The sequence below is a fragment of the Acanthopagrus latus genome, chromosome 19 (assembly GCF_904848185.1).
Source record: "Acanthopagrus latus isolate v.2019 chromosome 19, fAcaLat1.1, whole genome shotgun sequence".
Taxonomy (NCBI): Eukaryota; Metazoa; Chordata; class Actinopteri; order Spariformes; family Sparidae; genus Acanthopagrus; species Acanthopagrus latus.
The window spans coordinates 13,947,742-13,973,065 of record NC_051057.1 but is presented as its reverse complement, the minus strand read 5'-3'; the positions used below and the strand labels follow the sequence as shown (position 1 = coordinate 13,973,065).

The following is a 25,324-nucleotide window of genomic DNA, read 5'->3' as shown; positions in this document are numbered from 1 at the left end:
CTGTGTGTTTTTCACAGGAGAAGCTGGGCCCAAATTCCAAGACAGCATTCACTGCAGCGTGAGAAGCGGATGTAATCTACGACGGTTTGTTCATTAAGATCGGCTGCTTGTTAAGATGACTTGTGGTTCGAGAGCATCTGCTCGCTGAATTATGAGAAAGATCTTAAATCTGGACCAGAAAAAAAAATCACCATACTGAGGCATTTGGCTGCAGAAAGGGAAAAAAAAAATTTTGTGTGAAGGTCTTTTACTGTCGTTAAGTTTGGGTTTTTCTATGTGCCTGTTTGATGGCCAAACAGTATCAATTAATTAGCAAAGGAATGTCTTGTTACTAACTGTGCCTGTCAAATAGAAGTAATCATTTAGAAAGTGTTTTAGTAGCTGCGAAGAATATAACTTTGCGATAATGATAATAATCCTGTGGAAGAGTGTCTGTCTTCTGATGTGGTCTCTTCAGGCACCTTGAGGGGCACCTTCAATATGACAGCAGAAGGATTTTATGTGTTTCATGCCAGACAGATCTGTGAGTCACTCTCTCCTTTCCAGGTCAATTGTTGTTTTTGTGTTTTTATCCTTGGATTCACTGAATGTGTGGTTACACTTTCTAAGAAGGTCACGTTGATAACTCATTACTGTGTGAGCACGTTCATGAGACAGGCGGGGGAGGCACCAGGTCAGCTGCTCTGGGCCTAAAAAAACAGACTGGGGATTATTTTGCCCTGGGCACAGGCAAAACTATCAGCAGCCCTGTTCATAAAACGACACAATGTTCTGCTAAGGCTCTTCATAAATGTTTATAATCGTGCTCAAGACGGGAAGTTGTGTGTTTTGGAAAATGGCTTAGATAATCGCTGTTGTTTTCTTCAGTGATAAACTTTGCCTTCAGCAAAAAACGCTCGTAAATCCTCATAATTTGCTATCATATCACAAACCATCACTAATACCCTCATTCAGTCTCTTAACTCAAGGCTCACAAAGCCATGCATGCATATTACTGATGTTTATGAGACTTTTTTTTTCTGAAAAGTAATCCGTCAGGCTCTGTGTATCATAACTGTGATTTGTTTTGAAACTCAAGCGTCGTCCTCGATGTGTCTTTATAACCGGATAAAGACGAGGTAGTTATGCTGTGACTCAGATTTTACCTTTCAAACACTGTTTTCCCCTTTGGCCTGGAGGTGTATTGCTTTAAAACTGCCAAAGTAACCAATCTGTCTAGTCAATGCAGAGTGCAAATCATAATCTTTATACTTGTAAAGCACAATTTGCACATTATGTGTTGGATCCGCTGCGAATGTCTCCCACAACCGCTCAGCTCATCGAACACTGTGCTGCGGAGGCACAACATGATCAAAACTACTACTTTACTACTTTTATGCCTATTTTACAACTATTCTTATTGATACCTCTTATCATATTTGAATATTTTCCCTCTGTTTCAAGTTTATAATCATATTGTAATATGTTTCATATATGTCCTTTTTGTAGCTTGGTACGGCCCACTGAATCTGGTTGTACATGCACAATGACAATAACAGTTAATCATCAATACGAATACTAATTTCATAATACATGATGTCCACTAGGTGTATCGCTTCGTAAACCTTCATAAAGTTGTCATGCATGATTATTAACATTGATGAAGGGGTTTGTATGGTATTATACATGCATTATAATGTATTATCGATTTGCTTATGACACATTACGGACATGACCTTCATCAAATGTGTGATCAAATTCACATGCAAGCACACAGACGTGATGTAAATACAATCACACATGTGTACTTTATAAATATAGATGCTGGGAAGTATGCAATTACAGCGTGCTATATATACAAAGATATCAGTGATAAGCTCATTTGCAGTTTAATGGTGTAAACCAGGGTTTTATGGCTGAATGTTATTGCTTCATTAACTGACTACTGTGCTTTATTACAAGGAGAGAGAAAGCAATTAAAGTAATGCAACATAATTCCCTTGCATGGTTGACTTTTGCAGCGTACTGGCACTCTGGTTTCAGTTTGATGTTGGCACAAGGGGGGGTGGGGGGGTTCTCGATAAGGTTTCAAGGGGTTCTGACAAACAAGCGAGGAACAATTTAATTCCCCAATTATTCCGCCCCATAAAATTCAGTGGGTAGAAAATAAGTGAGAATGAGCGAGATGGAGTAAAACTGCAGGCTCTGCTGTCTTTGTTTTTATCTGATCTTCATCTCATTTTTTACTGAGTAAACAGAGCAGTTTTATGTGTGCAGAGTTTATGGCTCTTCTTTATTGAGAACTTTTCCTGTCCTATCAAGCCAGACAGAGATAACAAGGAAAGCACCGGAAGTACAGTGTGTGTTCCTTCAAATTAATAGCATAAATGCGGGACGGTGACATTAATTTCCCTGCGTGTCGTTTCCAACAGCTTTCACGAGCGATTCTAACTGATCATATATCTCCCGTGTGTTCCTGAAAACAGTTTGGTTCATTATGTTTACTTATAAAGCCCAGTGCTGCGGTTTTATATTGAAAACAGCAGCCGGAAGTCGCCGTCTAGCCCGTGTCTGACATGACTGTGGTCCTCCTCAGCGTTAAAGGCTGTTGGGGAGGGAGGCTGGATTAGGATGAGGATTGTAGGAGTCACATGGACTCAACTTTCAAACTGGAGTGTAGTTTGATGTGCTCTCCTCAGTGACGCTCCGAGGGGAAGCCGTCTCACGCCGTCGTGTCATTTCCATCTTTATTTTCACTCACTTTTTGCTTTTCTTTATTTTTTTGGGGGGGAAAACTTTGCCTCGCTGCACCCGCGGCTTTTGTGTTCCTACTTTTCGTGGACTTTTCCAGCGCACTGACCGGGAGCTGCAACCTCTCAGTTCTGACCATGCTGTGAACTTTGCGCATCTGAAAAAAAAAACAAAAACCCAAAAAACAAACCAAACCAACCGTATTGTGATGTGAAAGGAAACGAAAGGAACTAATAAGAGTAGCGGTTTATTTTATCCACAATGACTGAGGAGAGCAGAAGTGAGCACAGAGGCGAAAGCGGGAAGGACCTGGAGAAACAGCTCCGGCTGCGGGTGTGCGTCCTGAATGAACTTTTAAAGACTGAGCGGGATTATGTTGGGACGCTGGAGTTCCTCTCGGTGAGTTGTTTTTTTTTCTTTCCCCCTGAACAACTGACACTAAATTGCACCTTCACACTCGAGTCAGTGAATCCCTTCCAGAGGGGAGGGCAAACAAACAAACAAACAAACAAACAAACACAGCCATGCAGCCTGTTTAGTATGCACGGTGCGTCCATCCACTGCGACACGTTGATAACCTGTGGAGCTCCGACAACAGTGCGATGTCTAACACGGGGATCAAACATCTTCCAGAGTGTCGCCTCCTCTGGTCCGAGATATTAACTTTTCAGATCGCGAGTGTGAAATCGGTAGAGCGGGCACAAAGAGGCATGGCACAGCTTTTAGTTCCTGCACAGCCAGAGAGATGTTCATCCTCTTTGCAGCGGCTTGTCTGGTAATAACTCATCAGAAGGTTTTGTGAGTCATCCGCCACACCAGAGCACAAAAAAAAAGAGAAAGAAAATCGCAGCGAAATCAAAAGTTTTTCAGACAAGTTCTTCACTCTTTAAAGGGGCACTGCATAGTTTTGGACGAGACCTCTGTTAAAACTTCTTGCCTCCAAAACTACATATTGCACCTTTAACTGACCACTGTCTCACATGATGTTTAATATTCAGGTGATGTTCGCTGTTGTGTGTTACGTCAGAGTCACGGTGTCTAGTGGTTGAAAATGTTAACCTGAAGGACAGAAAGAGGATAAACTCATCAGCGACACTTCTGCGATGACATCTGTATTTCATCTCGCTGAGCCTGTGTCCCACTCAGGCTTGTAACTTACTCCATCCGTGTGATTACCCCGCTTCTTACACAGCACAGAACACACAGGAGAGTGCATTTTGATGCCAACTTTTGAACAAATCCAGAAGTGGGGCGTCCCGCCAAGGACGGGACAGGTGTGGCCTCGGATGAATAACCTCCGGATGAATAAGTCCGGCACACTGTTAGCAAAAGTGACAGGCAGAAGGGAAGGGAAACTTTGGGAACGTGTCCTTGTTGCCACGTACAGTTGCTAATCAAGCCTGTTTCGAAAGGCAGCTGCGGCTCTTAAAAGGTGAAATACCTCGCAGTCAACACTCTGAGACGATGTGATGGAGACTGTGGGTCCGGAGAGCTTTCACCCCATTTGCTCATCAGTTTCAACTTCTGGGAACTTTGCAGGGAAGTCGGGTCGAAGGGCCACTGTGTTGTGTGCCGTTAAGCGTTCCCAGGCCACATGTATGAATGTGTACACCCCGACCCTTCCTCCCACTGCCCAGATGTTTCCAATGGAGGACAGAGTGACCAGGGGAGGAGACGGCGCTCGCTCGCTTGTGCTATCTGGCCTTTCTTAGAAGTGGCATCACAGAAGAAGAACCGGAGGAGGCGATTACATGAGGGAATGTGTCCTCTGTCCTGGTGGTGGTGGTGGTGGTGGTGGTGGGGGTTTGGGGAATGCAGTCGCAGCCCCTCCTTCATGTCCCCTGTTGTGCCGGAGCTGGGATTCATTTTCAGAAGCGACTGATCCTCACAAGGCAGCTCTGTTCTGGCCAGGGGATGTAGAGATGGATGCATCAGATCGAGATCTGACAGTGAAAGATGGCTGCTGTTGGTTCAGCTGATTATGCGGCTAAAAAGTGAGAGGGAAAATACAAAAAAAGAGTCAGTGTAATCTACAGTGTTATTGTCTGGGAGGTCCTGCGGAGCATCGTGGAGGATACTCAGGATGATCAAAGACAGGCCCCTACTGGGGAGAGGGGTCGGATTGAAGACTTTCATCTGATCACACACAAACCCTCCCTTCTTCCTTCCTCTGCTGCCACACGAGAACCACTTACCAACCACACAAGTTTCGGTGTGTCTGGAGGTCAGAACAGAGAACAAGCTCGCCTCTCCCCCTCTGTGAGACTCCCCGGTGGGATAATCCCGGGGACTCCGAGCTCCAGCAGGGAGAGGCGTAGTCGGGATATTGCCAGAGGGGTGAAAGGGAAAAGTGTCAAGCAGATCCAGGGATAGATGTTGCCAGGAGGGTGAAGGGTAGTCGGGGGGTGGGGGTGGCTGGGCCTGGTGCCTTCTCTTGTAAACCATATTTCCTGGAGGAGGAATTCCTCCGAGGTTAGGAAATGCTGGGGAACAATGAGGCTCTGGTCAGCGGCCTGAGTTGAACAGTGGAGCAGAGATTGTTGCGGCTGATCCGTGGGACCCAAACACAATGCACCTCGCACATACTTTACTCTTAAGGTAGTGGAAAATAACAAGGATGATTAGCGCAATTTGTCCCAGGATGGTCTGAGCCCATTGTGTGGCCCTACCGAACCCTCTCGTGGGAAAAATATGCAGATTGCATCTCGCAGGTGTCGCTCGTTGGCAAGTCTAAATTTGACTTTTCCTCGGGCTGGAAGCACCACCTCTTACAGTGAATGTACTTAAGTTACACGGTAGTCTGGCAGCGAGCGGACGGCTGTCTGAAATATCTCAGGCCTGTCTTACATAATGAACAATTATAGCTGGAGATAGTGGGCGGCGGTGGACACTGGTGTTTATTTTGGACGGCCGCGAGCCAATAAAACGACAGTCATTCTCAGAAACGTCTCAATGAGGGAGAACAAATCATGACTTCATGTAAACAGCCGCTTTAATAAGGTGCTTGCAGTTTTTTAGCAACAGTGTCAAATAAAGTTCTTCGCTCGGTCTCTGCCATTGTTCGCTGTCGACGGCGAGACACTGAACGTCTGAACGATAAGCACTTAGAGGAGAGAATGCGAGTGAAAGGACAGCGGAGGAAACCTTTCATGTCCTGATTTCTGGAAGAAGATCTGAGCCACGAGTTAACTTAATATATTCCAAAGAGCTTCGCAGTGCATTAAGTGGTCCCTCAGCTGTTGCCTTCCTCTCCCCCAACAAAAGCCTGTTGAACTACGATGCAACCACAGAGTGTGATGTTTAAAACATTTTTAATTCCCTGCATAAATTTAAATTAAACAAATGTGGTTTGAGACATCGTAGGGCTGTGGAATCTCTGAAGAAATTCAAGAAATGTTGCATCTGTTTTTTTTTTTACCCACATCCTTTGAACGCAGCTGCCCATGATTATCCTCCTTTATTCATTTTTATTTATGTAAAAGGTTGAAATTAGTCAACAAACATGTCGGTGGTCACTTTAAGTCAGTGCATTTTCAGTGAAAATGGATGCAGGAAGTTGAGGAAACAAGCCTAATGGAGAAAGCAGACGCTGAGAAGGCTCATTTAGCGGCTCTTAGAAAACCCAGGTGCTCAAGTCAACCCGGTGTGTGTGTGTGTGTGTGTGTGTGTGTGTGTGTGTGTGTGTGTGTGTGCATAACTCTCTCGCAGAGTTTGGACTTGTTTACATCTTGAGCAAGAAGTTTTCATTTTTTCTCTCAACTTATGACCATCGGCCAGTCCAGAAGGTGGTCAGGTCGGGAGCGGGGCCAGAACGAGGGGGTCTGTATGCTCCGGACAGACAGCTGATGACCCTGGAGGTCACGACCCCTTGTTCCTATCCCTTTCCTGTCTGTTAATCTGTAGACGTCACGCCAACTTTGAGCCGCTTTCTGATGGAAACAGGGACAGAAGATACTGGCGCTCTGTGCCTCCTGATTAGATGCAAACACATGTTAGAAAACAAAGCAAACATAAGATTTTGTCGTTAATAAACTCAAAATTAAGAGAGATTAATTGAAGTATGAATACTGTAATTCGTCAGTGTTTCAGCGCTCAGCAGCCAGAAATGTTAAGAGCTGTTGCAGTGGGAGGAGATGATGGCTTAAAGAGGGTTGTTTATGTTGGTATAATGGGACTGACCCCACGTGATATACATCAGCCCCTTGTACGGCTTCCACGCAGCAATTCGAATAGCTTATGTAAGTGACAGATCAGATAAGACGGTCCTCGTCCAACATGTGTGCTTACATGGGAGCAGGGATTGGGCTGACTTGAGGCCGAGGGTGAGCGTGTAGACTGGACCCGCCTGTGGCCATTTACTGTTGCTTACATTAGCTTGTCTCCGCATGGGGAGATAGACTGGGAACTGGGAGATAAGAGATTCCAAGGAGAGCAGAATATTGCTGATTCCCTGATTGCTCTCTTTTTTACTCTCTCAAGGTCCCATATAATGCCTGTTTTCAGCTACATACTCTTTTTTTTGAGTGTTTACTAGAAAAACACCTTATTTTACTCACACAAATTTCTGCAGCACTTCTATTCACCCACTGCCTGAGCACTCTGTTTTAGAGCCTGTCTCTTCAAGGCCCCTGCTCCTGAATAGCCAAGTCTGCTGTGATTGGTCAGCACTCACAGGCCTAAGTAGGCACCGCCCACCATGTTTCCAACTTAACTTTACAGGCTTTGATTACTTCCTTTATTCAAAGCTGATGATGTCTCCTACGTGCTGTTGCTCATTCCCAACTTGCATTTAATGCCCTCCGCCCTTTGCTGTACATTAAATCTCTCCGTTTTTTGTTTTTTTTTCATGGCGTCCCACATGGGAAGTGACTACATGTGGCACATCAATTATGGACGCCGTGTCGACAAAAAGTGTGTTTTTTCCCACTGTCTTTCTACAGCTGTATGCAGATGTTCATTAGGATCCCCGCTAGACTACTGTAGATCACTGACATGAATCCTACAGAGGCCCCGTGTATTTCCGCTTTAATTGAGTTTTATTCCACGAACATACACATGGCTCTGCCTGCTCTTTATATATGTGTGATTTTTTTAGAGAGAGCCGACATGTTTTTCTCCTTGACTCCTCTTACTAATTGGATTGGGGTCAGTCAATCTCTCCTCTCAGGGAGCGCAGGCAGCTTCCCTCCCTGGTGCGAGTCCCCTGAAGTGATGATGTGGCTCGCTCGCATTTCAATTTCACACGACTGCTGCCACGACACAAGAGGCCCGCCTGATTATAAGTGTAAATGCATTCTGTCTCCGTTTGTATATTTTGCGGGGTAAACCTGTCTAGTACCCCATCTCCAAGCTAAAACTGTCTTTTTATCTGGCCTGAAGATGAATGATAGCGAGGATTAGCTCGACGACAGCAGAGCCCTCTCCTGCAGAGCGTTTTGCATCAACCTTGAGTCCCGTATCAATAAAAACACTGAGTGGGATAATCCCTCATCTTCCCATTGAGCAATTCTGCTATGGGAGCTGCTTTGTTTTGCATGCCTTTCAATATTTTATCCATTCAACTTACAAAAAACAAAGATTTAGCAATTTCCTAGATGCAGCAACTATGATTACCACAGGGTATTATTCAGTAACATGCCTACATTATGCCAAGTTGTTGAATAAATATTGAATATTTTAATGTTCAGTGTGAGGCGTGATAGTGTAAGTTAATGTTATTTGATTGAAAGGGTTGTTTCTAGGGTTTCAGTCCCTCCAGGATTTTTTCTAGGGTTCTTTGAGGCCTTAGATGCCTGATTTCACAGCTACAAAAATTTACGATGCACGCTGCAGTGCTTCTAGCTGGTTTTCGAAATTGCGGGAGCAAGTGAACATTCCAAAAACAGCGTTTTAAGAGTTTTGTGATATAATTGCACACACATGATCTCCATCTCATCTCTGCTTTCTTTAAACATCCAACTAGCTATCCAAGATTGCGCACCATGTTTTATTTGAGACTTTTTAGTCTTAAGCTCCTTTCTGGACTTTTTCACAACCATGTGGATCTCAACACTGTGCACAGGGGACTGCTCACAGGAAACTCACAGGAAAGGAGGATGATTGGTAAAAGTTGCGGAAAACTTTCAAACAAATTTGCAAGGTCGTGCAAAATTCCCTGGGATCGGTTGATTTTGCATTGATTTTTGGCATCCCTACATTGCAACGTCCTGGAGGGACTTGATAGATGCCACACTCATGTCTGTATGGTCAATATGACACTAATACCAGCAGCAAAATGTAGTGGGTTTTTTTTCTCTATTTCTTGGGCGGACACTGTGACAGCGACACTGTGTCCGGCCAAGATGATTAGATAACCAGCAGCCCAACCAAGAAACGTTTCAGCACATATTTCTGTAATATCTCAATTTCAAGGTCAAACAAATGAACTATAACATGTGAATCACTGTGAGCTTTAAAGATGCTGCGAGACAAATTTTGTCAGTTGTCGAGAGATGAGAGTGATATTAATTGCTCTAGGTCTCAGTAAGAATAAGAGAGTATTTTCCAACTGTTGAAGTGTAAATAATAAATAACCATAAACCTTTAAATAAGTAAAATGTTTTGGTAGAAAAATAGTAAGATATTTAAACATTTAAACTGATGCCCTGCTCTATCTGTTGCAATGAGAAGATGAGTATCAGCGAAAGAAAAACAAACTTTGCTTTAGCCATTGTCTAGTCTGCCCTTTAGCATATTGATGACTGTTTTGTTACAGTCTTTTACACCTTTCTGTCAGTGTAAAAGTCCCCCTGGCAGGTCCTTACACTGCAGAGAGTTCTTTTGCTTTTGTCTCGGAGAGGCCATTTCTCAAGCAGGATTTCCTTCCTTCCTGGCCCTCCCCATCTTTACATTGTGCTGCGTGTTTCCTGCTTCGACACACACACACACACACACACACACGGGCACACGAACACTTCCCCCACTGTCTCCACCAGGCCAGGGAAAGGAGAGTTGCCCACTTGGCAGCGTAAAGCATCATTGCATAGGGGATAAGGCTGCGAGGACTCCTCCTGCATTGAATCCATTAAGTGGATTCAGCTCAGGAGGCAGGGGTGGAGCTGCCCTGCTGCCCGGAGGAGAAGGCGGCCTTTGATACGGCCCCAGCCAGCTGCCTTGGTCACATGACGCTTACGTGCGACAAGTAGAAGAGTGGCGGGTCCACGTTCGACACTTTGTCAGGACGTCCATGGAGTGTGAAGGGGTCATCATCACAAGGGGGGAACTGTGTTTTTCTCTGCTCTGCCGCGGGGAACGCACTCGCAGGCACGCACCCGCGCTTGTTTCAGATCAGTATGCCCGTGGTGTCGGTTTAGCACTTTCAAACCTGCTGCGGCCTTGCAGTAATTCTGCGTGACACAGGAAAAATGACAGTGTGTGTGCAAGTTAATTAAATTCCGGGATGATGCTTATGAAGCCAAATTAAGGGTATTGCTTGTAAAGTGCATTTTCTGTTTATTCCCAAATCTGACATCGTGTCCTCAGACGAGCTCGCACGCTCTCTCTCTCTCTCTCTGCGGTTTAAACTCACACTTTCCATGGCATTCATGTCTGCGTCCGCCCTGCATTTCTAGCCTCAGAATCCATAAACATCCAGAGCTGCCCAGCCAGACATGATGGGAAATTCCACTTCACTCCTAATTACTTAATTAAGCACTTGAATGGGATTTGCTGCAGAAGCTCTGAGAGTTAGACAAGTGTCTCTCTGTCTCCGAGCACGCCTTGTCTGCAGACATCCTTTTCATGTCCGTCCATCTCTCTGCTTTCCTTCTCCAGTCTCTGAAACTGACTCTTTAATACAAACGACTGGACCTCGTTTGAGCGATTGGCAACGAGCAAACCCCTAGTTTCCGATTAAAAAATGCTTAAAAACTGGAGGTCAGTGTGTTTCAATTAAACCTGCATTGATTAATTTTTTTGTCCGCTTTGGGGCAGCAGAAATAATCCGCTCATAAAGTATTCACAGCAAATGCATAATCAAACTCCAGCACACGTGGAGCAACATCAGCAAAACAATGGGCTGAAAGATGCTAAAAAGAGACCTGGAGCTAAGGGCAACTGCAGAGGGGGGCGTGTCATCACTATGAGCGATCACTTTGTCTTACCGTAGTCACACAATCCATTGTGTGTATAAAAATGTTGATTACATTTCAAGAGAACTGCTACTGTTGCACCGCGGTTATGAAACGTTCACCTAGTTGTTGGTATAACGAGAAAATGTCATTGAAACATCAGTTTTAGAATAATGTGGAGATGTTGTTTTATGTTGGTGATGAAGTGAGACAGCTTGGCACAGTCAAAGCTACCTGACTTGCCATCGAGCAAACTCAATCATCAAGAGTTCTCAGTAACTCGTGTGTTCGTATCACCAATCCCTGGATGATCAAATTAGCCAGATTGGGAAGTCATTCATCCAAGGTCATGATGTGGAAACAACAGGGACACTACAAGATGTGTTGTACTTGACCTTTGTTGTACATTTAGTAAAGTTGTGTACCTACATTATACCAAACGTTGTTACCAAAATGTTCAAACCCAGAACCCAGCTGAATGAAAGTAAGGATTTATTTGGTCTCTTCTCTCTTCTTTCTGGATAGTGAAGCCAGCAAACGAGACAAAACTTAACTTGAAAACACTTTCAAGTATTACTGTGTGTGTGAACATTTGCACTTGATTCAAAGTGTGCATGTCTGTGTTGAATTGAGGTCAACGCTGACTGAGTTCAGCACTCACCACAGACTTCGGATCTCTCTCTACTTTTTCCCCTTTCTGTAACGTTTCGTTCATGATGTAAGGTAAATTTCCTCCAGCTCCAGTCGGCTGTCAACATTACAGTACAGTTACACTGGACAAGGACACTCAGACCGGAATCTGATGTGACACCGGGTGTTTATCCCTCCAGAGGGTCTGACTGTTTTGATAGAGAGACTCCCTAGTGGCAGAAATGCTTGAATCTGAAAATACATCTTTTTTAACATAGGTCACTCTATGTGGACAGCAACTCATGGTTGATATGAAACAAATACCTGAATTAGTAATGTTCCTTACCATCTTCCATCTTCTTTAATTGTATGATAATAAATATTACCAAACAACAAGATTTTACCCTTTTCTTCACAAAGTGGCAGACACATTTTACAAATCTGAAATGAACTGCTCTTTAGAATACAATAAAGCTGCTTAAATACAATAAAGGGAGTTAATGTACAGTAATTAGTGGTTTCCATTCTGAGGTCTATACTGCTCTTTCGGAGCGGTGTTGGCACGGCGCCTCCTCCTCCTCTGTCCATTCACAGACAGAAAGAAAGGCATGATGAGCAGAACCCTGACAGGAGGGGGCATTTGCACGGGTGGGAACACGCTCAAAAGTCATGCTCAGGAAGAGTGGGGGGGGGGAGAATCTGTTCAGTTCTCCATTGACCGTGTCCGGTTCTGTCTGTGAGGCTGACGCTGCAGGTTTCCTTTTTTTTTTCCCTCGCCAGTCCCGCTGAGTTGGATGGCGGGGAGGGGCTCCGTCGGACAATTTGGAGCCTGAAGCGGTAATGAAGGAGTCAGCCTGGGTGTGTGACAGCCATGCTTGGGAGTGCGCCACAGATTGGGAGACTGATGATTCTGCTTAGTCATCTTGCAGATCAATACAGAGTCCTGGTGTGCGGCCCTGATGGGAATTGCCAGCCATCAGTGGGTAATGGTGTGCTCGGCTGCACATGGAGATTGGGGGAGCATGGCAAGTTTGGTTTCTAAAGACCCAGTCTCATCTACCGGAGGCTGTCCTCACTGCCTTAATATCCAATTTCACAAGTAAAAGATCTTCCAAATGGACTGACAACTCCTGCCATTTTTAGTGCCGCGATGGGTGAAATTGGACAGATTCACCCCCGGTCAGGCATTCAGTTTAGCGGACATGACCACAAGCGGTGGGGCTCATTTTTGCTCCGGCGTCAACCGTGCAGATAGCTCACCAGGAGCCGGGGCGTAGACGTTGGACACAGACATATTCATTAGATAAATTGCTTCATTCCAGCTGTTTATGTAATGCCTTGGGTGCCAGGGTCACTGGAAGGACACGAAGAACATCAAAGAGATGAATTTTTCTTTCTTTCTTTTTTTTTCTGTACCCTTCACAGACGACAGGGAGTTTGGGGGAGATGTGTCATCGCGTGGCTGGTGTAATTTTTTTCTTTTTAGAGACCATTATTTTCCTTTTTGCACAAAACAGGCGTTCAACTCTCAAATGATATTCCAGCGGCTCTCTTTAATTGTCTTGAACGAAGCCTCTTCAGCTGCACTGGTTTATTTATTTCTGGGAGTCATCTGGAGCTCACACGGGCTGTTAAAATGAAGCGAATGACTCCTCCGACGACAAATGAACTTTTGTCCAGCAGAAGTACCTGTGTTGTTGATTACAACCACAGGCCCTGCATTGAGCTGTGCAGATGAACCTTAATAGCCACTCCCGAGGTAGACATATTAACATTCCCCACTGTATTTATAGTGTCTGTTTCCTGTGTACATTCCCAGTGGAGAGAAAAAAGGACAGATTGGGGAAACCAGCCAGGGGCCTAATGAGACGGGATGTGCGGGATGACTCCTGGAGGTGTCGTGGGGACCTGTTGAGGACAGGAGGCTTCTGGGAAGGAGTCACCACAAAGAGCCTTTTCTCTCTTTTTCGGATGTTCCTCTGTGAGCTCACAGCCCCAGAAACTGACTCCGTCTCTGCTCAGGCCTTTTTGCGGGAAGTTCAGTTTTCGCTTGCCAGCAACTGGGTGTGTGTGTGTGTGTGTGTGTGTGTGTGTGTATGTGTGTGTGTATTGAGGCCTCTGTGCAGGAGAATTAACCCTGTAATGTTGAATTCCGGTTAAAAAGTGCTGGAAGTATGGTATAGGGCACCGTATCCTCCCTACGGGGTTGTCGCATAAAGAGGGCCAAACAAGCCTCTCCTTTTTTTCCCTCTCTTTCTTGCCCTCTCTGTCTGTTTATTCCGTCTTCCTCTGCTGCTCTCTCTTTTTCTTACCACCACACACACGCACACACACACACACACACACAAACACAGCAAATCCAAAGACTCAGGTGCTTTTTCGATAGCTTGCCTGAGGGAGCCAAGCTGCTGCTGCACCTGTTACCTACTGCCCTTTAACTGTTATCACAGTGCCTCACTTTCTATCCTGCCGTCCTCCGGGACGGATCTCACAATCTACTCAGAGAAACTGTTGCGTTAATGAGCATACCTTCACAGTCTGGTGGTTCACTACAGTGGGCTTGCTGTTGTTTGTGTCTCCGTCGCTGGCGTTGGAACGGGCTTCGTGTCTTCTCCTTTATTTGCGAACAGGAGAGGATCCTCGCACAGGCGGCGCATTAGAGAAAAACATTAGAATACCTGTACATGTGTGTAGCAGCGTCCCCTGAGCTCGTTCTTGCGCTTGGCAATTGTAACGCAAAGTGGACAAATTCTTGTGGGTGTTTGTGTGTGTGTCAGCCTGCCAGCTCTCCAAACATGACAACAAAGCAGATCAGTGAATCATCCGCGGACAAAAGAGGTACTATGTCCAATAGACTCTGAGAAAGGCCTGCTTATTCTTCCAGAGTTTATACTGGTGACCAGTGCCAATGGGCTCAAATTGGACCTTTTTTTCCCCCCTCCATTGTTAGCAAAAGATCCCACACAGCAGCAAAAGCTGGAGAAGTTTTAACTCTTTTTTTTTTTTTTTTGATTTAGCCACTCCAGTACTTTTAATATCAGGGAGAGCATGGTGTTCTGCAGCCGAACCAATTGATCCAAAGAGACCTAGAATGGTTGTTTTGAGTGTAATACATCAAACAGGCCCCGTTTTCCTCTCTGCCCACTCTTGCAATAGTCTTAAACGCATTAGCAGATGTTCGAGGCGAGCTTTGTACTCGATTCAAGCTCATTTCTGCGGCACGGCAGCTGTTTTTTTTTTTTTTTTTTTCTTTATCAAAGTAATTTGCTGCATCATTTTGCTCTTTTGGATCTCTTTAGCGCTCTTTTTCCTCTCCGGCGAGGGATTTGTATTCCCATCACAGCCCACTCCGCCGGGTCCGCGTGGCTGCGTAACGTGATGAATGACATGCTTTTTTTCTCTCCTTTGCACTCTTGTCCTCTCACTTCGCATTCGCTGTACAAGTATTTTGATTCTGACACAAGTACATGCTCTGGCTTGGCAACTATACTGTACACCCACTTTATTTAATTAAGCCCCGAGGGAGGTTTATTTGAAATAGAACTTTTTTTTCGGGAGGGGGGAATCTAGGGGAAATTGTGTCTAAAAGGATGCATGAACAGATTTATTTTTTTCCAATAATAGCCTGGAAGCGGCATCATGTGGCTTCAGTTAAAGGAATAGTTTTGGGAAACTTGCTTCTTGGGGAGAATTCGAGGAGATGATCGACAACCGCCTCATGTGAGTCGCGTAGATATGAAGTTAGTGACTTACAAAAACTGGGAACAGAGAAACAACTAGCCCAGCTTTGTGCAGAGTTTTTACTCTTTTATTGCTGCGTGGATGAGACAAATAACATGTAAGATGTTAATTTATCAAATTTTGTTTCTAGGCAGCCACTTTGGGAACGCCTCGGGCAGTTCATTTGGGCTGACGAGACCAGGCCCCTGTCTAAGTGAATGAGGGAGAGAGCCAGAACTTCACATGTAGTGGTCACTGGGACACAAAAACTGCATGAGTAGACTCACCAAATAAAAGAACTGAAAACATTTGGTGACTTTGCCCCAAAATATTGTTTAAAACTTCCTTTTTCCAACCGTTTATACTTCCACTGTGCAAAGCGGTTTCGTGGTCCCTCAGTATTGATCGTTTTCCGTAATCTAAGCACAGCGGCAGCTAAGGGGAACTTGAGATGTTTGTACTATTTAGATCCTCAACAATACAAGACAATACAGTCCAATAGATGCTTACTGACAGTTAACTTTCAGTCTTGGCCCTCCAAGAGGAAAAGTTTCGGCGTCCCTGCTTCAAATGGTTTGCCTCCCCTCTTTTAATATCTCTGGAATACGTTAGTGTTTGTTGTAACAACTTAAGAGGGGATCAGGGTTCAAGAGTTTCAAGCACAAGAATGTCAATCATCATCATTGTCCTCTGGTTATGTCACATGTTTGAGGAAGCAAACGGCTTCTGTTTTTGCCAAACTCCTCTGCTGTGATTCATCTGTTTCACTGACACGGAGATCAACATATACAGGGGGAGTGGCTGGCCTTCCGCTGATTGTATCTTTCCAATCTGGTGGAGAGATGCCGGGGGGGCAACATTGCATATTGTCCATTCACAAAGTGTCCATAACGGGGTTGGCTCAGCTCACACTCTGTCAGCCCTCCGGCCAGTCTCTTGTTAACCCTCTCTGTTTCCTTTCCCACCAGACTCCAGGGGATGCTGGACGCAATTTCAAGTAGCCTGCTCCTGAGCAAAATACATATTTCAGCAATCCGCGGTTATTGAGCGAGCTGTCACTCATGTTAGATTGAGGCTGTTTTCCAATCTGCTCAGTAGGGGACTGGGAGGTCTATCATGTGGCCTGCAGGTTTCATATCTGAACCTGATTTCAGTCTCCTGATTTCATTTTTTTCGTGCGACAGCGAAGGTCAGGCGGTCAGCATATTTTTCTTTTTTTTTTGGATTTGAGTGTCACTGCGTCGGGCAGTACAGCCATGATTTCCAGTCCCGCGCCTTTTGTTGCCCACAGCGTGTGAGCCGGTGTTGATTAATGGCAGGTTGGGCCACATGCAGTGACTGGACCGATCTATTCATCACAACCATCTGCTCTGTGAAATAATGAAAACTTTAATGGGGTTTTAATGTGTAAGTCCCCCCCCCATCAGCCATTAAAGTGGCAATCCAGGTGATTATACCTGGGCCTCTGGGAACAAAGTGAGAGCTTTTTTTCCTCCTGCTGATACACGATTAAGGCAAAAGAATATGTGTACTCTGTGTCCAACACGTAGAAGGGAAAATGTCTGATGCAGGGATGAACAGCCGCCAAAGAAGTGAGGTTGCTCACACTCTTTCAGTGGTTGATGTGTGTGTGTGTGTGTGTGTGCATTACTGTGTGTATGTTTGTGCATGTGTGTGTGCCTTTTGTGTTTTTGTGTGGGGTGAGCGGTTGCCAATTTGGAGATGAGTCTCGCTTTCTTTGAACTGCCAATGGAAAGAACACCGTAAGAAAATCACTGCCGTTGTCCAACTCTTTCATCCTCTTTGTCTTCTGAGCTCATCACTTTACCTCATCTTTTTTCCCTGAGTGTCTTATAAACATGCCAACGATAAAAAAAAAAAAAGAAAAAAAAAAGCAGAACTTGCAGGTCCAGTGTGTTGGATTCGGGGAGATCTGCTGGTAGAAATGGAACATAATGCCCGTATTAGTTTTTGATTATGTGTGTAATCACTGAAACTAAGAACTGTTGTCATCTCAGAATGAGCATCAGAGAACTAACACTCAAGAGAGTTGAGTGTGTTTCTTCGTAGGGGAGGGTGAGACGAGGGGTATTGAGTTTGTTGCAATCGGCAACCACACACAGTGAGATGCCACTAAATCACACCCAGCGGACTTAAAGAATGTTTCTGTCGTGCCTCTGCGCTCGTCCACCCGCCCTTCTCTGCTATTACTGTGAAAACAATGTCTCTCAAGAACAACTTGAGGTGATTTCTTCAAATTTGGCACAAACGGCCACTTGAACTTATGAACTGAAGGATGAACTAAACGGATTTTGATGGTCAAAAGTCAAACAAGGTCACTGTATTATAATGTGTAGCTCAACTCCCACGTCGCTCGGTGTTCTGCACTTCCTGCTCCGTTCTGTCCATCGGTGGTCACAGTAAGCGTGACACGGATCACCAACAGCTCCTATTGAGCTTCACAATGCAGTGGCAAAGTCTGCTTGTGATTCAGTAGAGGCCGGTGCCCGGACATATTGGATTCCTGCTAGAAAGCACATCCAGTGCTAGGGAACAAAATGTGTCCCTCTGGAATTCAGCTGGTCGTCACTGAGTATGAGGACAAAGGCCGCGCGATGGACGATGGTGGAAATGTGTTTCTTAAAAAAGGAGTCTTGAGCTTCAGCTTCTTCTTTGGATTGGAGACTGCATCTTTTTACATCTAGTTCGTTTCTACTTATTATCCTCATAGACAGAAATGTCAGTTCTCTCATGACCCAAACTCTTTAATCCAGAGAACAGATGCTGCGCTAGTCTGTGATGCAATCAAGAGACAAATCCTGGACGTGCTCCGCTGACACTGAATTACAATACTGGATCTGGATGACTCATGCAACGCTTGATTTTAATACAATCCATTCAGGCTTTTGCCAATGAGCTGTGCGTTTATGTACTGCGGAGCTGTCAGGTGCTGCTTAAACCTGGAAACGGGCTTATATTCACAGTCACCCTGGGTACTGTTATTGTGTCCATAAATCCAGCCAGTCAGTCAGCTTCCCATTCACTGTCCGTGGAGCAGTTCCAGGATTAGTCTCTTTACGACATCAACAAGGCAGCCTTGGCGGTCTCTTTCGGAAGAGACATGTTTCGTTTCCACAAATCAAGCCGGAGCCGTCCACAGTTCTAGGAGCGACACGAGGAGGAGTGTCTCAAACGAGTTTTTCAGACTTTTGTGTGGCTGAGCCTGTTTTCTGTGCGCTGCATTCCTCTTGAAGACTTGAAAGATGTTTTCAATTTTGCCCCATGTCTTCTGCGCGACACTCTCTAATCCTTTGGGGTGATAACATGATTTATTATCTCGGTCCATCCGATCAGATTTCGAGCCCCTGCGCTCCATTATGCAGTGTTTTTTTTTGTCTGTTTTTTTTACATTGTTTACTTCTGATAAGCATCTGCAGGGTTTTCCCCCCATAGCTGCAGATCATATACAGTGCTGTTTAATTAGTGCTTTGCAGATATAGTGATTATTTCCTGTTTAATAGACTCCTCATTATAAAAACTGAAAGGATAGGCTCCGTAATGGGCCCACGTTTGATGCCGCACATCAGTGAGAGGACGCAGGGTGTTTGATGCAAATTAGCGCTGCTTTAGCTCAGCTGAGGCCCTGTACTGTAAGCCCTGTCAGGCCTGTGCGAGGGCCCTGTCGAAGTCTGCTCTGTGTTTGTACATATTAGACTTGCTAATCAGATGCTAATGCTCGTGAGTGGCAGAGTTGCGAAGCAAGGCGGCTACAGAATGGTAATCAGCGTGGAGTTGGCCTGCAACAAAGAGGCTGATTATTTAAGCCCTTCATTCCCCCCCAACCACAAGACTCAAGCGCTCGCTCCCGCAGCCCCTTTTGAAGTGTTGCTTGACGTCGATGCAACGTGATCGAAGATCATTTCAGTTACGGTTCCATCTCGGTGTGCTCTGCAACAGAGCATCGCCTTTGTAATTAGCAGGACATGGAGATTTTACAAGCGACTCAGCTGAACGTCCTTTCCATCTGTTCACGATTAATCAAGTGAAACTTCTCAATGCTGTAGTCACAACCACTTACTTAGATCGCCGTGTCAGGGAATAATTCTTGGCTTGTCTGCTCATTAAAGTAAGCTGTTTACATGCTTTGTGGTTGTATTATGTGAGCTCGCCCAGGTCAGACTGCCTGCTGTGTGGCTGCACAGGCCGACAGATGGCATTATGGCCCTCAGTGGGGCAGTGAAGTGATGCTCACGGTTAGGGTCAACTGCAAAGACAGATGTAACTTCTCACTGCCCACAGCACGGATCGACCAATATGTTTTTCAAGAGCAGATACTGATTACTGTAGTAATCGAGGATAAGTGATGTAGTTAGATTGCTTTGTAACTGTATTTTGTACATTTTACAAAGAAATGCTCTTCTTCATCTTAGTTTTCTTAGTTATAGGTCAAGTAGATTAGTAGATTAAACATGTTTGGTTACTTTAGTTTCAGATTTCAGATTCATATTATTATACAGAATATGAATCATACTATTATGAGACAATTTGGTTGCATGCTTCCACTTTCTAATTCTAATCTCCAGTAGATGTCAACTGTCATTAAACTGTCAACAAACAACGGAATCCTTTTTAAACTTTTTAATCATCAGTTGTAAGGATTCATAAACATCAGTTGCAAATAGCAGATTTGACATTATGTCAAATAAGTGTATGTGTTGCTAGCCCCTCGCAACTTTTTACCTCAAAGAGGTGATAGTCGGATAGTAAACGAACTCCCAGTCTGACAGCTAATGCGACGGCTAAATGCAGAGTTAATTGAGATTACTAGCTAATGGCAGCAGCAGTGAGCAGCAGGTAGCGGCTTCTCCGGTGATGTGCTGCTCCCTGTTTATTCGGAGTATGAATTGACAGATGTCCACGCCGACCCTTTGATGACTGTGTGCATCACGCTGCTGCTCAGTGTCGAGCTCCATTGTGTGTCTATGAGGCGGCTGCTGTCTGCTTGTGTCTCTCGCTGCCCCCTGAAATGAAGCTTTGTGCTGCCGAAGTGTCAGAATGTGTCACGTTTTCTGCACCTATTATGTTGTCTGTCATGTTGTGGCAGGAGACAGATTTGCGTGATCAGTGACAGGCCTCTGATTGAGTCAGAGTATGAGTTTTGACGGCCCGGCTGCATCCTGGCAGGTCTGTTTTCTAAATGGATGGACATGAATCGAAGCTGGAATCGACCTGCCGGTTAAAGTTGCCTCACGTTTCTTTGGTTGAATTATAGTCAGTGTCATGAATCTTACCTCTTGGCAGACAGGTTTGGAATAATAAAATCCTTCTATTTAAGGATCTTATCTTTGCTTTTTCTTCACTTGAGTTTCTGCCTTTCACACCATTTGGGGGATAAATAAAGTTAGTTGTGTGACATGGGAATTGTTTGTAAGAAAGAAAAACACTTTACACAAATGCTTTTTTGTGACGGGATGCCAAGGACATTGTTTTTCCTGCTGCTTAACTGGCTCTCATTCAGATTTGACAGCAGCGTGAACATCAGGGACGCTGTTCATGTCGGCGCTATTGAATGCCATTTTCTCTCATACTTTGTATTTTCTGAAAGTTTAGATTTTCGAGCCTTGCTTTGGATTTCATCATAGCTTCCCATGAAGTGAAGTGCTTTACAGACATCATTCAGAATCAAAGCGTGGCACCGTCAATTTGTTTTCCACAGAGCCCTTTCTGCGGAAGATAGATTCCCATCCGCTCAAGCCCTATTTCATGCGTTGCACACTCAAAAAATGAAGATTCTTGTCTGGTGTGTGTTGTCTCCTCCTTTTAAAAGCTCTCCCTCAGGCGGCGTGCAGAAGGGGACTAATTCTTCCCTAAGTCACATTTTTAAGCATACATTCGGAGCGCACCTTCTTAATTTGCCATTCTCACAAAGTGCCTCGGAGCATTAAATGGGTTTGTCGTGGGCTTGTGCGCTGAAGCAGCCTGGGAACCTTCATCCTCGGGGGAGAGAAGAAAGTAAGAGCACTTCCCATCCATCTCAATTCACACGCCGTTGGCCCCACCAGCTCCCGTCCCCAGCCACTTAACATTGCCTTTGAAACACCATGCGCTGCAATTATTGTGCTCTTTTTTTTTTTTCTCATCTAGCGCACAGATTGGGTTTCGTGTGTATCAGGTGTCCATTGTGATGTGCAATTTGCTCCGGCAGCCAAGTGTTGCAGCTGCACACAAAGCCTCAAATCTGGCCTTTTCTATTTGTCCTTTTGAGGGGCCGAGGCGATCGGACGCCAAAACGTAATTCAATCCCGGAGGCCGGTTCAAAGGTGTTAACTGTTGCTTGTTTTTTTTCTTTCTTTTTTTTTTTCCCTTTTCAGGTGTTTCTACATCGTCTCAACCAGTATGCAGCCACCAAAATCGACAAGAACATCACAGAGGAGACCGTCAAGGTGAGGGTCAATCTGGGACTGCGTAATGAGGATTTGTTCAAATATCAAGGGCAGTTGACTTTTGCTCCGTCTGCAGTGCACGTGGAACTTATTTCCAAACAGTAACCTGATCCATTCAAAAGGCCGGAAATTACACTGGAAACTAAATTAAGTGGGCCCGTTGTTCGGGGCGCTCTTTAACCCAAAATAGCCAAGTTCTGAATGGAGAAAGAAGTAGAGGGCGATCCAGGAAGCAGCTGTAAATATAATCTATTTATAAATGATTCCGGCTGGAGGATAATAAAGGATGCTCTCTCACAGTGGGAGTGTGTCTGTTTCAGTGAAGTTGCTTACTTTTGAAGGTAAATACACATTCAGTGGATATTTACTGCACGTCCTCATGTTTTGGGATAAGTCTGCGCGTGGTATGTTTTGTTTGGGAACTGGCTGTACAGAGGGGGGGTTTAGATAACGGGGGTCATTATGGGGTTGGTTGTGTTGTCACCAAGCAGAGATTAAGTTTCACCAGACTCTTGGCTGCTCTCAGTGTCACTTAAGATTAGTTTTGCCTCGCGAAGCCCGTAAAAGACGTTTCCTGTTTTTTTATATATTTTTTTTAAGCTTTTGCTTATATTCCTCTTGCTCCTCTCTCCATCCAGCATGAGCGTAGTGTTCGGCGCTTTAATATCGCCACAAGAACGACATAAAAGGGGGCACAAGTCAACACCACATGAAGGCCAAGTTCCTCCAAAATGTGCTCATTTCTTTTAGCTTGCATGATGAATTATCTCCAGTAATGCTTGAAATTCAAATGTCAAAGACGTCTCAAGCCAAGAGGGCCATTACACAGAAACCTCAGTCATTACTGTGCTGCCACAGAGATTCTCTCGCTTAGTGCCGCTGGCCACAAAAAAAGCAGCACATGCCAAATTATTGATTGGGACAGTCTTCAGAGCGCTATTGAAGGAAAAACAGCTGGAAAAAATAAATAAATAAATATATATATATATATATATATATAAATAAATATATAAATATATATATATATATATATATATATATATATATATATATATATATTCTGGGCTGGGAAGCCATTCTCCTGACTTCAGTGTTTTCATGTGCCTCGTGTCAGAATGTGGGAGCAACATGGTACCGGAGAGAAGTTATTTAACATTTTAAGGATCAGAACATTTAAACGACACCTTGGCAGCTGTTTCCAATATGTGAGTGACAAAGGAAAAGCTAAAGTGACCATACGAGACAAGACTTTGGGAAACGTTTTTAACCATCCAGCACTGAAGTTGTTGCTCCAACCTGAGAGGACATTTGCGTGAATATTCCCAGTTGGATAAACGAAAAGAGTCAGTCTCCTTTGACAATCCTGTGTCCTGTGTCTGTGTGTCTTTTTCCCTCTCAGGTTTTATTCGCCAACATCGAGGAGATTCTGGCCGTTCACAAAGACTTCCTGTCCATGGTGGAGGAGCTGCTCCAGCCCGAGCCACACGCTCACCATGAAATCGGCCGCTGCTTCTTACACTTCGTAAGTTCTGCACGACCATGATGACTCAAAGGTGCAATATGTGAGAATATTCCACCTGTTGATCTCACACTCCCATTGGCTTGTCAGCTCACTTAGCCCTGCAGCTAAGATTTTTAAATGTTTTCTATTAAAAATTCTTAAATTTTGCATCTCTTTCAAGTTGTGATCGTGTCACCAAACTCATCTCTTCATGGCTCAGTCGCGGCTCTGTTTTCAATAAAGAATCCCTCTCCCTCTTTACTGTCTGAACTCAAATGCAGTTACGCCTGTGACAATGATAAGATGCACCACATGTTGTCAGTTCATCTGGATTACCCATGATGAATGCACATGTGTGATAAGCTTCATAGGGCTCTGATATACTGCTCAGCCCTGTTATATATATATATCACATGTCTTTGATGCAGAGCCCTGAGGCACGCTGGCATGTAACAGGTTTCAAAGTGTAATAAATCTCACCGTCCTTCTGTTGCCAGTAAGGCCCTGATGTAGCACTGGGCTGCAGTTGGTACAGGTGAAAGACGGCTGATCTAGCGGCACGGATGGTGTAGTCGGGTTTATGACGAGATGACCTCATTGAGAAAATGGAATATAACTCGCAGCATAACTGAAAACCCATGACCCAAGACTGTAACTCAGTCATGAGTGACCATGTGAGTCTTTAGAGATAAGGCTTGGACATTTTCTCCTTCGCCTCCCTCCCCTTCCCTCTCCGTCTCCGTTGTGATTTGTCGATTGCTCTAAAACTTCCAAGAAAAGAATTACACAATCGAACTTTACTACAGAAACACAAATATGCAGGGAAGCCAGCTGGACGGTGGGCCGCTGAAGAATCAGAATCCCTGCGCGACTCTGCCTTGCAAATTCCCGCTGACTCAAGACTCCACTACAGTAAACTCAGTCCCAGAGGGGCCAAAAAAATACTTTGAGCAGATTCATAAACTTCTTTCGAAAGCATGATTCAAGCAGAAGGGCACACTCTACAGTTAATCATAAAGTTGTGTTTCCCTTTAGTGCCCTGGCTTGTTGTTGTGACAGCGATGTCTCTCCACATCAGCAGCTTTGTCTTCTGAGGCAGATTAGCATGGCTGAGGACCGTGTACTATTTTCACTGCGGGGACTTTGTAGTGAGTGATTTAAAGGCTGTGTGGTCTGGTCCCCCTGCAGCCTCTCGAAGACAATGGGATGTGGATGTCACGAGAGCTGCTTTGGTTGAAAGTTGTCAGTCGTATGGCTGCGAGGCAGATGACAGGATAGGACTGGAACAGTTTACACGTCACATTATGTATTTCTTGATCGAGAGGAGAGTGTTGAGGACAGTACTTACCATAAATCCCTTAACTCATATGTCTGTTTTTTGTCTTCACTTTTTCCCAATTTTGCTTTTACTTTTTGACTTTGTCTCCATTTCTCTTACTTTTTGGACTGTAATTCTCCCCCTCTCACCTTGTCTTTTCTCTCGGGCTCTTACAGAGGAGCCGCTTCCAGATTTATGATGAATACTGTGGGAATCACGAGAAGGCCCAGAGGCTGCTGCTGGAGCTCAATAAGATCAGGAGCGTTCGGACATGTTTACTGGTAAGAAGTGGCTGTAAATTTGTAACATATGCAGCCAAGTGTAGACTTGGAGGATCTGCACTCATACAGAAGTCTGAGTTATAGAGTATAAAAAAAAAGCCTTGTCATTAAATACCAACATTTTAATACCCAACAAGTTAATCTCATCAGTGCCAGTGAACCAAGTAAGCATGCAGCATGCTTGTTGCGCCAAGATCTGATAGCTTTAGTCGACTTTCAGTCTCACGTTAGTCAAAGAGAAGCTCAACGACTGAAGTCTAGTTTTTGTCAATGAAAGGCTTTGAGCTTGCTGGGACATTAGTTTGGAGACTGAAGCTCAAACTGCTTTAAATAAACTTTCAATCTAGCTGACACTTCGTTATTTCCCGTACAGTAGCCTACATACTTCCCCAACATCACATCACTTCCACATCAGCTTCCTCCCCCCAGAAGCACAGAAGAAATGGAACTGCTGCACTGGCAAAAACACAGTCTGCTATATTGCGTCTGTCCTTGTTTTGTCAATGAAATTAAAGATAACATTTGAATCTTTTGAACTAAATTTTAGTCTTGTATATAAGTAAGGTAAATCCTTTTGTGGCTCCAGAGAAAGC

The 25,324-nt window shown here is 44.6% G+C and overlaps 1 protein-coding gene across 1 annotated transcript in view; it reads left to right on the top strand.

Annotated features, from left to right (window-relative positions):
• Nucleotides 1-2,588: 2,588 nt before the first annotated feature.
• prex2 (phosphatidylinositol-3,4,5-trisphosphate-dependent Rac exchange factor 2) overlaps nt 2,589-25,324 on the top strand; it is a 99,310-nt gene continuing 76,574 nt past the window's right edge. Inside the window, exons 1-4 of the mRNA XM_037079519.1 lie at nt 2,589-3,129; nt 21,560-21,631; nt 23,031-23,153; nt 24,627-24,731. Of these exons, the coding sequence (XP_036935414.1) occupies nt 2,992-3,129; nt 21,560-21,631; nt 23,031-23,153; nt 24,627-24,731 (438 nt within the window). The 5' untranslated portion in view covers nt 2,589-2,991. The remainder of the gene's footprint in view (nt 3,130-21,559; nt 21,632-23,030; nt 23,154-24,626; nt 24,732-25,324) is intronic.